This window comes from Pelophylax lessonae, assembly GCF_965119305.1.
Source record: "Pelophylax lessonae genome assembly, chromosome: 1".
Classification (NCBI taxonomy): Eukaryota; Metazoa; Chordata; class Amphibia; order Anura; family Ranidae; genus Pelophylax; species Pelophylax lessonae.
This window is the reverse complement of record NC_138768.1, coordinates 464,149,580-464,164,154: the sequence shown is the minus strand read 5'-3', so window position 1 is coordinate 464,164,154 and position 14,575 is coordinate 464,149,580. Positions and strand designations below refer to the sequence as shown.

The window sequence follows — 14,575 nt, the reverse complement described above, 5'->3', positions numbered from 1 at the left end:
AAACCCCTTCCAGGGCGTGGTACTACATGATGTATAGCCACAAGGTTGTACAAGAAAGTGCTGGACAACTGGAAACTAGCTTATATAATAGTTTAATGTTAGAGGGAAAAAAGATTGTCTGAGGGTTATGATTGTACCCATTCCTACCTGTGATATTGTGCCTGAAGCAACTGGAACTCATCTTTAATCCTATCACAGGAATCGGAGGTTGTGAACTTGAGTTGCTGGGGCAGGTGAGAGGAGCCCTGGGGAGAAGAGATGAGACTTCAGACAATGCACACAAATCCGCTCTTATCTTTGTACCATTTTTTTCTAGCTATTGTGACAAGGGCAAGAAAAAAAAAAAAAAAAAATACCTAACCCAATGTGGGGGGATTCATCAGACAAGAAAGAAACCAGCCACAATCAGGTCCTAATCTAGCACAAAGCTGGCTAGCTTTCTTTTAGCAAATCAGCATTCCTAGACAGCTAAATGAAACCGAATATATATATTTTACACACACACAGTGCCTTGCGAAAAGTATTCGGACCCCTTGAACTTCGCAACCTTTTGCCACATTTCAGGCTTCAAACAAAGATATAAAACTAAGTCCCCGTTCACACTGGGGCGACCTGTGAGGCAACCTGGTCGCCTCACAGGTCGCCTTCCATAGGGAAGCTGCGGACCCGTTCTAATAGGAGCGACACAAGTCGCTCCGACTTAGAAAAAGGGTCCGGAGCTTCTTTGGGGCGACCCGGAGCGACCGTCAGACTTCAATGTTATGAAGTCCGTGCCGGCCGCTCCAAGGTCGCGGCGCGCTGCTCGCACCGCGACCTCGGAGGTCGCCCCTGGAAGTCGGATCGCCCCAGTGTGAACGGGGCCTAATTGTTTGTGAAGAAACACAATCATGAAGTGGAACAAAATTTATTGGATATTTCAAACTTCAATTTTTCAGTTTTTTTATTTGTTAAAGTTTGAAATATCCAATAAATTTCATTCCACTTCATGATTGTGTCACACTTGTTGTTGATTCTTCACAAAAAAAAAAAATTACAGTTTTATATCTTTATGTTTGAAGCCTGAAAATGTGGCAAAAGGTCGCAAAGTTCAAGGGGGCCAAATACTTTTGCAAGGCACTGTATGTATATGTATGCATGTATGTATATACACACACTTTTTTTGGGGTCCCCACAGGGGAAATTCATCCTGCTCATTTGTCCTGTTGGCTACAGTAACCTAAACAAAAAAAAAAAATTAAAAGATCAAACATTTTTTAGCTACCCCCAGAAGAGGAAGAGAGGAGAAATCTCCCAATAGGCTCATCGGTTTCAGGTATGACTAACAAGGAAATCCCTCTATTTATAGTGATTTAGCCCAGGGGCCGTTTTGAAATCGTGCAAAATCAGCAGAACAAGATTTCAAGCCTCACTTCGGGGGCGATTTCACAAACATCTGTGCGGGTTCCTGCACAGATGTCTATGGAAATTCCCCCCCCCCCTCCCCAAAAAATAGGCAATAGTACAGAAATTACTTTGGGGAATCCGTGCAGACAGTGCCATTGCCGATATGTCAAATCGGACCAATGTGAACGTAGGCCTAGCCTAATCTAGACCAGGAACCCGCACAGATGTCTGAAGTCACTCACGAAGTTGGACTGAAATGCCAGCTTGAAATCTGAACTCGCATGATTTCAAAACGGCCCCAGTGTGAACCTGGGCTTACTCAAACTTACTGTACAGCCTCAACACGCTCAGTTTTACATACACTAACATTTTACAGTAATTTTTTATAAATCAATCCCAAACTAAAAAAAAAAAAAAAAAAAAAAAAAAAAAAAAAAAAGGGAAAACATTCCAATCTTATTGTACAAGAATTTTTTACTAAAAATTAATTATGTGAGGTCTACCTAAACAAACCATTTAGTTGGAATCCAATAAGACAGGCCCATGTACTACATAGTGGTACAATCAGATTGTAGAATGCAAGGTCAGTTTAAGCCCTTGTTCACATCTGTGCAGTTTTTCTATCACATTTTCCTATGGTGCCTACTTAGATCTTTGCGATTTTCACTTGTCAGTTTTCCCCCGTTATGGATCGCCCCAGGCAGAAATACTGCGGAAGGGCCGCCCTCCTGCGCGTAATCACGTACCTGTATGTGATTTAGTGCACTGGGGGAAGCGCCGGCAAGACACAGAGGGAGCCAATCAGTGGGTCTGGCAGACACGATGTCTGCCAGGACACGCCAATCGTTCTCATGAGAGGCAGACCGTCGTTCTGTGGGAATGGAAGATGGAGATCTTGTGGTCATCCCCCACAGTGTTAGAGAGCACTGCCTAGGAGCACATTTAACCCTTTGATTGCCCCTCATGTTAACCCCCTTCCCCTCCAGTGTCATTAGTACAGTGACCGTGCATTTTAAAATTTTATTTAGCACGGATCACTGTATTAGAGTCACTGGTCCCCAAAAAGTGTCACTTAGTGTCAGATTTGTCTGCCACAGTGTCGCAATGCCACTAAAAAACGCTGATCGCCACCATTGCTAGTAAAAAAAAAATTCAATAAATATATACCATATAAAATTGTAGACTTTTAGGCAAACTAATCCATTTACGCTTATTGGGGGTTTTTTTTTTTTTTTTTTACAAAAATATGTAGCAGAATACATATTGGCCTAAATTGATAAGGAAATTAGAATGTTAAAAAAAATAAAAATAAAGTTATTTATAGAGAGGTTTTAAAGCAAAGTAAAAAATATGTATATTTATTTTTTTAATTGTCTGTTTTTTTTCTGTGTGTTTATAGTGCAAAACATAAAAACCACACAGCTGATCAAATACCACCAAAAGAAACCCATTTGGGGGCATCTATTTTATTTGGGTACAGCGTTGCATGACAGCGCATTTGTCAGGTAAAGTAACGCAGGTGAAATTTTGACTGATCTGGACATCTGTTTTAGATGTACCTTGACGTTTTTTGGTCATAAAAGAATTCCTCCCCTAGACAGACGGGTGACATTGCTTGTCAGACAAAAAAATTTTAAAGAAAAGGCAGACGGTCCAAATCAGACCGTGCATACAGACTTTTAAAGTTTTGGTTTAGGCCCCATTCACACTAGTGCGACTTGTCCCGCGATTTTGGACCACACAATCGCACGACAAGTCGTTTTCCATTATTTTCAATGAGCCCCATTCATATCAGTGCGTTTTGAAGTCGCACCGACTTCAAAGTAGTTCCTGCACTACTTTGCCACGATTTTAATGCGTTTTGAGGCATATAGCCTTGCCATTGCTTTCGAAATCGCGTCGCATAAGAGTGAAAGGGGCCTTAGGAAACTAAGGGGGGGGGGCTTTCCCTTCAGAACAACAGCTCAGCAGGGGAGATCGCAGTACAACTTTGAATAGTTAGGACAGCAGCTCTGATCGGAGCGGTCATTTACCCCCCCCCCCCCAAAAAAAAAAACCTAAGTTTGTACCAGTCCTAAGTCCCGGAGCACACTATAGCAATGACAGACATCGCATGCGATTCGGAGCGCACTGCTCTGAAAATCACATGCGATGTCTGTGCGATGCAAATTCAGCCATACAGACTGTATGGATAAATTCGCATCTGATTCGGACTGAACACACACAGGACCCTTTTTTGGATCCGCAGCAGAATCTGATCGCATGGTGGTTCACACCAATGTGATCCAATTCGTGTCCAAACTGTCAGTTCGCACTGCGATACGCGAACTGATCTGGGGGTATTGTTAACTTTGTATTGACATCCCCAGCGATTCACATGTGGCAGTGTTAACTGCCTGCAATTTGAATGCAATGCGTGAACCCGCAGTAGATTCGCAGGGTTCCCGCATCCCATAGGTGTGAACCGAGCCTAACTGGTATTATTTACATCACACAAGCTCTTTAGAGGCTGAGGGTTTAAAGATGTACAGCCAAAGTTTGTTTGGCTGTACATCTATGGATCACAGGAGTGCAGTTCGTTCTGCACTCCTGTCACCCGTTTTCAGCAGAGAGTGGGCTAAAGTCAGCTCTTTGCTGACGTCAGAGAAGTAGGTCCAGGCACCGCGTCATCACAACCACGGAGTCAGGATCCGCCAGGTGCCTGGACCGACATTCCGCTCAGCCTCTCAGCGAGCCACTGAGAGCCTGAGCTGGCCACTCCCCGCCCTTCCACAGCCCAACGCTCCAGTGAGTGTGGAGGGGGCAGAGCAGAAAGCTGCTGACTGACAGTCAGCAGTAGCTCTTTGTTCAGGTAGCTGTCAGAGCCGAGCGAATAGCGGTGTTCAATCACTCGGTTCTCAGTGCAGAGGCCCTGGGGGATAAAATGCAGCATCTGCATCCACCTAGGTAAATATAAATTGGGGGGGGGAGACCCTCCAAACCCCATACTTCTCTTAAAAACACATTAGAGATGCGCCAAATAAAAATTTTGGTGCCAAAACATGGGATTTTTTACTTACCGTAAAAAAACATTTCTCTGATGTTTGACTGACACAGCTCCTGTCATTCTTGACAGGGAGTAGGAAACTTGGCAAAAAAAAAAACTTCTGGCAACATCCATGGGCAGTCCCAGGGGGTATACTCCTCTCTCTGCTATAGTCACTGTGGGTGCTGTGTCCGTCAATGAATATCAGAGAAATGGATTTTACGTTAAGTCCACAGTAAATCGCATTTTCTCTTTCGTTCATTGACAGACACGGCTCCTGATCTTACATAGTTAGAGTAGCCAACCGAAAACAAATGGAGCCCACGTGGAGAAAAAAAAAAAAAAAAAAAAAAAAAAACACACCACACACCCTCAAAGAGGATCAAGTCCTCTTAGACAGCAGCCTGCAAAACCTTGCGGCCAAAGAAAGCATCCGAAACCAGGGCAGACTTCTGAAAAACCAGAATTAAGCCGAACTCCTGTAGAGTTGGTATTGTGAACTCCAGGTTCTCCACCAGAGCAGACAGAGACTCCGCTCGCAGAAGATCATCCTCCAAATAGCCCAGTACCGCGATCCCCCATTGACGTAGCAAGGATAACACTGGAGCCAACACTTTTGGGAAGACCCAAGGAACGGAGGCGAGAGCAAAGTGTAACGCCAAAAACCGAGAATGCTCCTCTCCCACAGCAAAGAGGAGAAAACGCTGGTTACTGGCACATTTTGGAATGTGAAGGTAGGCATCCTTGATATCGATATAGGCGAGGAAAACTCCATGATGCAGGGCCACCGCCATTTGAATGGACTCCATTTTGAACTCCTGTACCCGCACAAAGCAGTTTAGCATCTTGAGGTCCAGGATTGGACGCACTTCGCCTTTCTTCCTGCGGACTGAACAGGGTTGAGTAAAAACCCTGAAAATGTTCTGAAGTCTCAACTAGGACAGTCACTCCTTGACAAGACAAGGAACATGAGCAAAACTTGATCTTGTAGCCGGAACCAATAACTTTGTGGACCCACTTGTCTTGCACCAGGGAAGTCCACAGGTCCGGAAACCATCAAAGACATCCCCCCACTCCAGATAGGGGTGAGGGCACACCTTCATGCTGAAATAGCCTTTTCCGTGGGCCTGGTAAGCCTGCTCTCGGCTTGCCAGACCAGGTTAAATTGGATCCACCAGAGGAGGCCCTGAAAGGCCTCGAGCCCTTGTCAGTTGATCCTGAGGAACGAAAAAAAAAAATACTTCTTTTGAGCTGAAGGAAGGTCCCTTGCCCTTAGTAGCCTTTGGAAGGAAGGTACTCTTGCTCATTTTGGTCGTCCCCACTCTTTAGCCAAAATTCCATCTAAATAGGCGGGGAAAGGAAACACCTTTGCTGCTCTGGATGGCTTGTGAGTGCCAAAGGGTACCTGCGCCTCCATCGCAGTTTCAAAAAAAAAAAAAAACACCACAGGTTACAACAAAATGGGGGCACCACAAGGCATACAGGGACCCACAACGGGGAGACCAGGCCTCAGGAAAGATCCAGGCAGGATGGGGGGAGGGGTGGGGAGTTGCAACTTAAGCCAAGGCCAGGTCGTATGCGACTTTGAGATGCTCAACTCACAGGGCCAGCCCCCGTCCAGTGGGGCTATGTACCGGTCGACTTAGCGTGGAGCTGAGGCCTGCGCGCGCGCTCACTGGCCAGACTGGGGTGACCACTGGATCTAGATTATCCAGCCCGTCGCCCAGTCCGGCAGTTGATAGAAGATCTCACAGGAAAAATCCAAGAGGAAAAAATGTTCTATATAAAAAATTGCCAGGACCAAAGAACCCAGCAAGGAACTAGGTCCTGAGTAGGCAGGAAAAAAAAAAAAACCGAGTGACTATAGCAGAGCGAGGGAATGTACCTCCTGGGACTGCCCATGGGAGTAGCCAAAAGTTTTTTTTCTGCCTAGTGTCCTACTCCTGTCAGGGGCGGTATAAACCCAATGGACAAGAATTACAGTAGCTGTGTCTGTCAATGACTAAAAGAGAAATTATAATAATAAAAAGGAATATATATGATTGTATTATATTTGACTTTGTAAATAATATGAATTTAAATGAATATGAATTTGTCAGTCATTATTGCCACCTTTAGCTTAAGAAATATGCATCCCTTTAAATTCTATGCATGTCTTCACACTGGCCTGTTGCACTTCCGCTGTGGTGTTCAAAATATTGCTTGCTTCATTCTTATTCAATTTAAAAAAAATAAATAAATAAAAAAAAAAAAAACACGCACCTCCCCTTCGAAAATGCAGCAAAAACGCATGAATAATGCACCTGTGTTGCATTTTTAAGTCACATGACCTATGAAAAACACCAGGAGCACAGTAAAAATCATAGAAAATTTGTGGCAAAATCTCTATTGGCAAAATGGCGAAAACACCATGTTCGGCCGATCTGTTTCGCCCGCCGAAATTTCGGTGCATCTATATCATACAAATATTGAAAATTTTACCCCCTTCATGACCAAAACATATTTTGCCATTTAGCACTGTGCTACTTTAAAATGACTTTAATAGCTCATTACTAATGGAGTAAAAAAATTTTAATTGCTCGGTCATGCAGCACTGTACCCAAATGAACTTAATATTTTTTTTCACACAAATAGTTTTATTTGGTGGCATTTAATCATCACTAGGCTTTTTATTCTTTGCTATATAAACCAAAAAGTAACATTTTGAAAAAAAAAAAAAAGTTTCTGTTGTAACATTTTGCAAATAATCTTTCTAAATAAATTTAGGCCAAAATGTAGTCTGCTACATTTCTTTGGTTAAAAAAAAAAACAAATCAGTTTATATTTAGTCTGCGTGAGAGATAGTCTTCAAACTTTGGAATATACATTTGAAAATTGATCGATTCTGATGTACTCATTTCTTGAGGCCCTAAAATGCAGTACAAATACCCTCCAAATTACCACTTTTGGAAAGTAGACAGTCCAAGATATTTAGTAGAAGGCATGGCGAGTTTTTTGAAGTTGTAATTTTTTTCTTGCACTTTATTGGAAAATGAGGGGTAAATTTGTTTAATTTTTCACAACGTACTATTTTTACACACTGTCACCAGTGCAGTACAGTGTCATATGACTGTGTGGTGGTGATCAGGAATACTGACAATATGTAAAAAATTAAATAAAAAATGTATTAAAATTTGTTTTCTTTAAGATTTCTTTTTTTTGCATACTCTCATCAGAGTAGTTCACGATCACCATAGTGACACTGTAGTGCTCCAAAGGGATGATTAGGGATTTTTTTTTTTTTGTACACCGTTATTGCTTATAGCATGAATGAACACTGCAATAGTTTTAGCTGTCATGAATGGCTTTTATTCAAAACAGCTTGCTTACTATTGTGATCTGTAATTAGCTGTAGCACATCACAATAGTAGGCAAGCAATCCTGAATGGAAGCCATTCATGATTGATTTGTTCCCATATCATGTGATTGCTATGATTGGTCATAGCTACCACATAACCCCGGGCCGGGTACCAAGCGTAGTGATCCAGTATCCCCAGGACACAGTGGTCATAGGATCATGCCGCTGCACACCCCAGGGGGGGTGCCAGTGCGCACGTGCTTAGCTACATACCAGTACGTCGCTGAGCCTACAGTTGCCACCCACTCACAGTAAAATCACTGTGGGGGATGGCAAGTGGTTAAAGAGGAAGTAAAGCTTCCTCTGTAACTTGTACCTATAGGTAAGCCTATGATAAGGCTTACCTATAGGTACTGTAAATATCTCCTAAACATGTACCGTTTAGGGGATATTTACCTTACATTCAGCCAGTGACGTCACTGGCGCATGCGCTCTAAAGGAACGGCCCCTCATGCTGTTCCTTCAGAGCCCTGTGCCGTAAACAGCAGCTCCAGTGCGCATGCACGGGAGTGACATCACAGCACTGGCCAAGGAGATGGTCAGGGGACACCAACCTGGAAGGAAGACGGGTTAACATGTCGGCCATGTAAGTGTTGTGCAGGTGGTGCTGTGGGGGGCTTCCTTTTAAGGTATTTAATAATGAGCTAGTATGCTATGCATACTAGCTCATTATGCCTTTGTCCCTCAGGCATTTATTTTTTTGGGAGGTTTACAACCTCTTTAAATAGTATGTCAACTTATTGCTCTGCAGGACTTTGTTACAGACCCTGACTATAACTTTGTCCGGTTGACAATTTTACAGACAGGAAGTGATGAGAACTCTCCAACAACAGATACAGACGAACACATTTTAGGTAGAGAAGGAAAGGGTAAGAACCTGTGTCAGAATTGTATCTGTGTCCCTCACTTCCTGTCTGCTGAAACTGTTGTCACCAAGATGGTAATGAGGGTACAATTCTAATAAACTTGATTTTGATTCATAATTTGTTGGCAATTTTTGGTTAATGTAGCTTATTTATACCCAGGTTACTCAAATATGGCACTTTTGGGGTAACTTTCATTGCTTGTTGTCCCGGTTTTTTTTCATACGTTTCTAATAAAACAGCAGAGAAGCCAGCTAATCTTTCCTCACTGAAAATAATAGATAAAAATAGTTATTTAAACCATGTGTTCAGAGGGCTAGCAAAATCAATGAGGAAGAAACAGCGAGTCCCCAGATAACAATGCGGTACACGTGCTGTACAGTACTCCAAGTAGCAATGAACTCCGGCATTATTGGACACGAGTTTGAACCTGCCTGAGCTGTCAAAGCCAAGAACCAATCATAGACAGCCAAGGCGTATATAGGTCTGTCTGCAGGGAGAGGGAATGCCTCGGACGAATATAACAGCTTTCTGGTGAGATAGCAGCTCAGGCGGGTTTGAACTCGCGTTCGAATATGCCTGAGCTCAATACTGACCATGAGGCCTCCTGGGATACATGACGTAGGCATCCCCGGAAGCTGAGGGTGACTGGGACATCATTCGCACCTATACAGGAAACATAAAAGGGCCAAAAAATTCTCAAAAATTAAAAAAAAAAAAAGTATTTGAAAACAATAAATGTTTAATTGTTAAGAGAGAAGGGAGGTAGGCAGGCGATGATGGAAAGTAGGTAGGAAAGGAAACAAGGTCCACCCTATAGCAGCCTTACTGCTACAGGGTGGCTCCTCTGTGCCAGATCACGTATATACATGGATCTGCCAGGTAGCGGATGGGAATATGCGTCGCCAGTGGCTCACTCCCACTGCGATTATACACAGCGGAAGCTGATCGGCGGGTACCGTAGACTTGATGTCTGCCAACACCCGCCGATTGTTTGGTACAGGGGCAGAACAGCGGTGTGACTTTGTAAACAAGCAGGGGCATTGAAATGTGTTCCCCTAGTAAAAGCACCTCCCACAGTACACAAAACACTGACTAGGCACACAGGTAACCCTTTGATTGCCTCTGTTAACCCCTTCCTAGCCAGTGTCATTAGTACAGTGACAGCGCATTTTTTTTTAGCACTGATCACTGTATTAGTGTCACTGGTCCCCAAAAAGTGTCAGTATGTCTGCCACAATATCACAGTCCCGCTAGAAGTCACTGATCGCTGCCATTACTAATAGAAAAAGGAAATTTACCATAGTTTATAGACGCAATAACTTTTGCGCAAACCAAATGCTTAGAGAATTTTTTTTTTTTTTTTTTACCAATATGTAGAATACAGATTGGCCTAAATTGATGAAGAAATTAGATTTTTTTTTTGATGGATATGTTTTACAGCCGAAAGTAAAAAATGTTTATTTCTCCAAAATTGTCAGTTTTTTTTGTTTAGGCCCCTTTCACATTAGTGCGACTTGTCCCACAAAATCGCATGACAAGTCGTTTTCCATTATTTTCAATGAGACCCATTCACATCAGTGCGTTTTGAAGTCGCACCGACTTCAAAGTAGTTCCTGCACTACTTTGGCACGATTTTAATGCGTTTTGAGGTATATAGCCATTGCTTTCAAATCGCGGCAAAGTCGCGTCGAAAAATCGTGGTAAAATCGCGTCGCACAAGTGTGAAAGGGGCCTTAAAGTGCAAAAATTAAACACAGAGGTGATCAAATACCACCAAAAGAAAGCTCTATTTGTTGGGGGGGGGGGGGGGGGGGGACGGGAAGACAAATCTTATTTGGGTACAGCATTGCACTACCGTGCAGTTGCCAGTTAATTTAACGGTGCAAAAAATGGCCTGGTTATGAAGGGGGGTAAATCTTCCAGAGGTCAAGTGGGTAAAGGGGTGCTTAAGGCTGGGTTCACACTGTTGCGAATTGGATGCAGGTTTTCTCATTTTTTTTTTTCAAAAGGGGATTTCTCAATGGAGCCGGTTCACAAAGCGCCATGTCAGCTGCGGAGCGGCTTGCAGAAAGTCCTGTGTGTCTTCTGGTCTGTTTCAGTTACGAATTCAGTCAAAAATTTGGACTTGAAGTGCCGGTTCACACTTCCGCATGTGCGGAGATCGCATGTAATATCGGAGCGCACTGCTCCTTCATTACATGTGATCGGATGTGCAGACACTTTGTATGGCTAAATTCGCACTGCACCCGCACAAAAGTCGCACATGAGGCATTTTTTCAGCCGCATCAGGATCGGATCGCACAGCGGTTCACACTTGTGCGATCTGATCCTGTGCGAACTGTCAGATCGCACTGCGATATGCGATCAAACTGGGGGTGTCGTTAACATTTCATTGACACCCCCAGCGTATCGCATATGGCAGTGTGAACTGCCAGATGTGCGTTTGCGATGCGGGAACAGGCTGCGAATTCGCAGCCTTCCCGCATCGCACAAGTGTGATCCGGCATGAAACGGTGCACGGGGGAGGGAATACGGACACTGGACCCCCTGCTGCAAGGCGCTCCAAATTCAGAAAGGTGCATTGTAACCCGCAAATGCAACGTGCATCTAAATAGATGCAAGAACCCCAGCAGGAGGCTCCCGCGATTGAGTGCGAGAGGCAGACCCATTGAAATCAAATGGGGGCCGCTGGCTCTAACAACTGCTCAATGAAAGAGCAATCAGCCCTGGACATAGATTGCTTAATGTCAAGGTACGATCGCATGTGATCGGTGCCCGAGTCATTACATGCGAGTGGTTGCGAGAGTCAGCAGTCTCCCATTGTTTTTAATGCCTCTCACAGCTAATGGCCGGAATCTAAAATCAGATGCATTAAACCTAGATAGGAGTATAATGTGTATACATAAAAAATAAAAATGTGTATACATGTCAATTACAATAAATTGTTTTAAAGATAAAATGCTAGGCTGGTGCGCCCTCTGTCCATCTCTATTTTCTAAAACCTAGATAGGAACTTCACTCCTCCAGCCCCCTACAACCACTCCCCCAGCCCCCTACAACCACTCCTCCAGTACAATCACACCCCCAGCCCCCTACAATCACTCCTCCAGCCCCCTACAACCACTCCCCCAGCCCCCTACAACCACTCCTCCAGTACAATCACACCCCCAGCCCCCTACAACCACTCCCCCAGCCCCCTACAACCACTCCTCCAGTACAATCACACCCCCAGCCCCCTACAACCACTCCCCCAGCCCCCTACAACCACTCCCCCAGCCCCCTACAACCACTCCTCCAGTACAATCACTCCTCCAGCCCCCTACAATCACTCCTCCAGCCCCCTACAATCACTCCTCCAGTACAATCACTCCTCCAGCCCCCTACAACCACTCCTCCAGTACAATCACTCCTCCAGCCCCCTACAATCACTCCTCCAGCCCCCTACAATCACTCCTCCAGCCCCCTACAATCACTCCTCCAGCCCCCTACAATCACTCCTCCAGCCCCCTACAATCACTCCTCCAGTACAATCACTCCTCCAGTACAATCACTCCTCCAGTACAATCACTCCTCCAGTACAATCACTCCTCCAGCCCCCTGCAATCACTCCTCCAGCCCCCTACAACCACTCCTCCAGGACAATCACTCCTCCAGCCCCCTGCAATCACTCCTCCAGCCCCCTACAACCACTCCTCCAGTACAATCACTCCTCCAGCCCCCTACAATCACTCCTCCAGCCCCCTACAATCACTCCTCCAGTACAATCACTCCTCCAGCCCCCTACAATCACTCCTCCAGTACAATCACTCCTCCAGCCCCCTACAACCACTCCTCCAGTACAATCACTCCTCCAGCCCCCTACAATCACTCCCCCAGTACAATCACTCCTCCAGCCCCCTACAATCACTCCTCCAGTACAATCACTCCCCCAGCCCCCTACAATCACTCCTCCAGTACAATCACTCCTCCAGCCCCCTACAATCACTCCCCCAGTACAATCACTCCTCCAGCCCCCTACAATCACTCCTCCAGTACAATCACTCCCCCAGCCCCCTACAATCACTCCCCCAGCCCCCTACAATCACTCCTCCAGCCCCCTACAATCACTCCTCCAGCCCCCTACAATCACTCCTCCAGCCCCCTACAATCACTCCCCCAGCCCCCTACAATCACTCCCCCAGCCCCCTACAATCACTCCCCCAGCCCCCTACAATCCCCCTTACCTGTAAAGCAGGGTTCTCTTCCAAACACAAACTCACCCGCTCCAGTGGATCCTCATCATCCTGCTGCTTAGGATTGTGTCCTACGCCGCCATCTTGGTCCTCCTCACTCAGGTTCAGGCAGCCCACCTCCTGATGACACACTCTAGCTCTGTGGATGAGCTCCTCCTGCCTCCTGGAATATGTGATGGGGACATTCCAGGAGGCAGCAGGCCTTTCACCTAGGCCAGAAAATAAAAAATAACCAACCAGCTATAATAGTGGTGGAAGCAGGGCAGAGTTGCTGCCTCCCTTTGTAGAGATTTCTCACTTCCTGTTGCATCTCTGTGACAGGAAGTGAAGAGGAATCTCACAGTAAAATAAAATACAGACAAAGCCTTTCCTGCTCTGTATGGAAAGTTGTGTGTCTGCGGCCTGTAAGGACTGGGTGTAGGTGAGGGCCCCATGCTCGGTTAGTAGTGTGCCCCCGCTCTCTCCCTTGTACACGTCATGAGCAGTCCATGAGATCACATGTAGAACACAGCACGCTGGCTGGGCCTTCTCCTCACCGAGTGTCGGCTATTGCTTTGCGGAAACATCATATCCCCTGTGTGCCCGGGTCTGTGCGGATGTGACACGGAGTCTCTACGTTAGCAGCCCCAAAGCCGCCTTTCCCGCTGCTTGTGACGAGGCTCAGCGCCCCCCTCAAGCCCGAGGCCTTCACTAGCTCTTCTCCGTTCTGTAGGCCTGCAGCGCCTCTCTTCCACAACCTTCTTCGCACACGGCTCGGCCCGATCTTTAACCTGATTCTCCCCTCCCCTTAAACCCCCGGCCTGTCCCAGCTCTGCTCCTCGATCTCAGCACTCTTCCCCCACAGGGGATCCTTTTGTTTAATGGCGGCTGCCGCTAAAGCGAGCCTCTTGCGCCCTCTGCTGGCTAAGAAGGGGTGGAGCTGTGGAGGCGCTCATGCGGCACAGCGTGCTAGGTGTGCTCACACCTGGGGGGTGTTCTCCTCTATAAGGCCTCATGTATGCTATGGCTGCTCAACTGAACTTGGGCGGGTTTTTTTTCAGCAGCTCCTGAACTTTCCTCTATGTTCTCTTATGTGTACATGTACACTCAGTCGTTTAATACTAGTTTACAGGCAGTTGAGGTTACTGGCATTTTTTAAAAGCAGAAAAATTTGGTTTACGATAAGGTGACCAGATTTTTAACCACTTAGGCTCCATGTACACCGGACGTTAGAAAAAACGTGCTGCAAAGCTAGTTCTGACGCCGGGAAAAAGCAGCTGTTAAACGTGCTTTCAGTAGCTTTTTCCATTTGCGTTATTGCACGTTTGGCCACGTTGCTTTTAGCAGCGTTTTTTCTGCCTCCATTCAACGGATTTCATATGGGAGCCTATTGATTTGAATGGAAGTCGCACCGCAAGTCAGATCAGGATGATCCGACTTGCGGTGCGACTTGCGCTGTGAGAATCTTGAGGGGGAACTCCACTCCAAAAATTGGAAAAAAACTGCATGGGGGTCCCCCCCCAGGTTCCAAACCAGGCCCTTCGGGTCTGGTATGGAATTTGAGGGTAGCCCCACGCCAAAAAAAACGGCATGGGGTCCCCCCAAAATCCTTACCAGACCCTTATCCGAGCATGCAGCCCGGTAGGGCAGGAAGGGGGAGGGGACGAGCGAGCGGCCCCACCCCCCTGGACCA

At 45.9% G+C, this 14,575-nt stretch overlaps 1 protein-coding gene across 2 annotated transcripts in view; it reads right to left on the bottom strand.

Annotated features, from left to right (window-relative positions):
* Positions 1-13,785, bottom strand: part of TLE5 (TLE family member 5, transcriptional modulator) — a 69,631-nt gene extending 55,846 nt beyond the window's left edge. For both annotated transcript variants that reach the window (XM_082269355.1, XM_082269356.1), the window contains exons 1-2: positions 13,440-13,785; positions 148-245 (exon numbers count right to left, since the gene is read on the bottom strand). In XM_082269355.1, coding sequence (XP_082125481.1) covers positions 148-245; positions 13,440-13,472 — 131 coding nt within the window. In that variant the 5' untranslated portion in view covers positions 13,473-13,785. The remainder of the gene's footprint in view (positions 1-147; positions 246-13,439) is intronic.
* Positions 13,786-14,575: the final 790 nt, after the last annotated feature.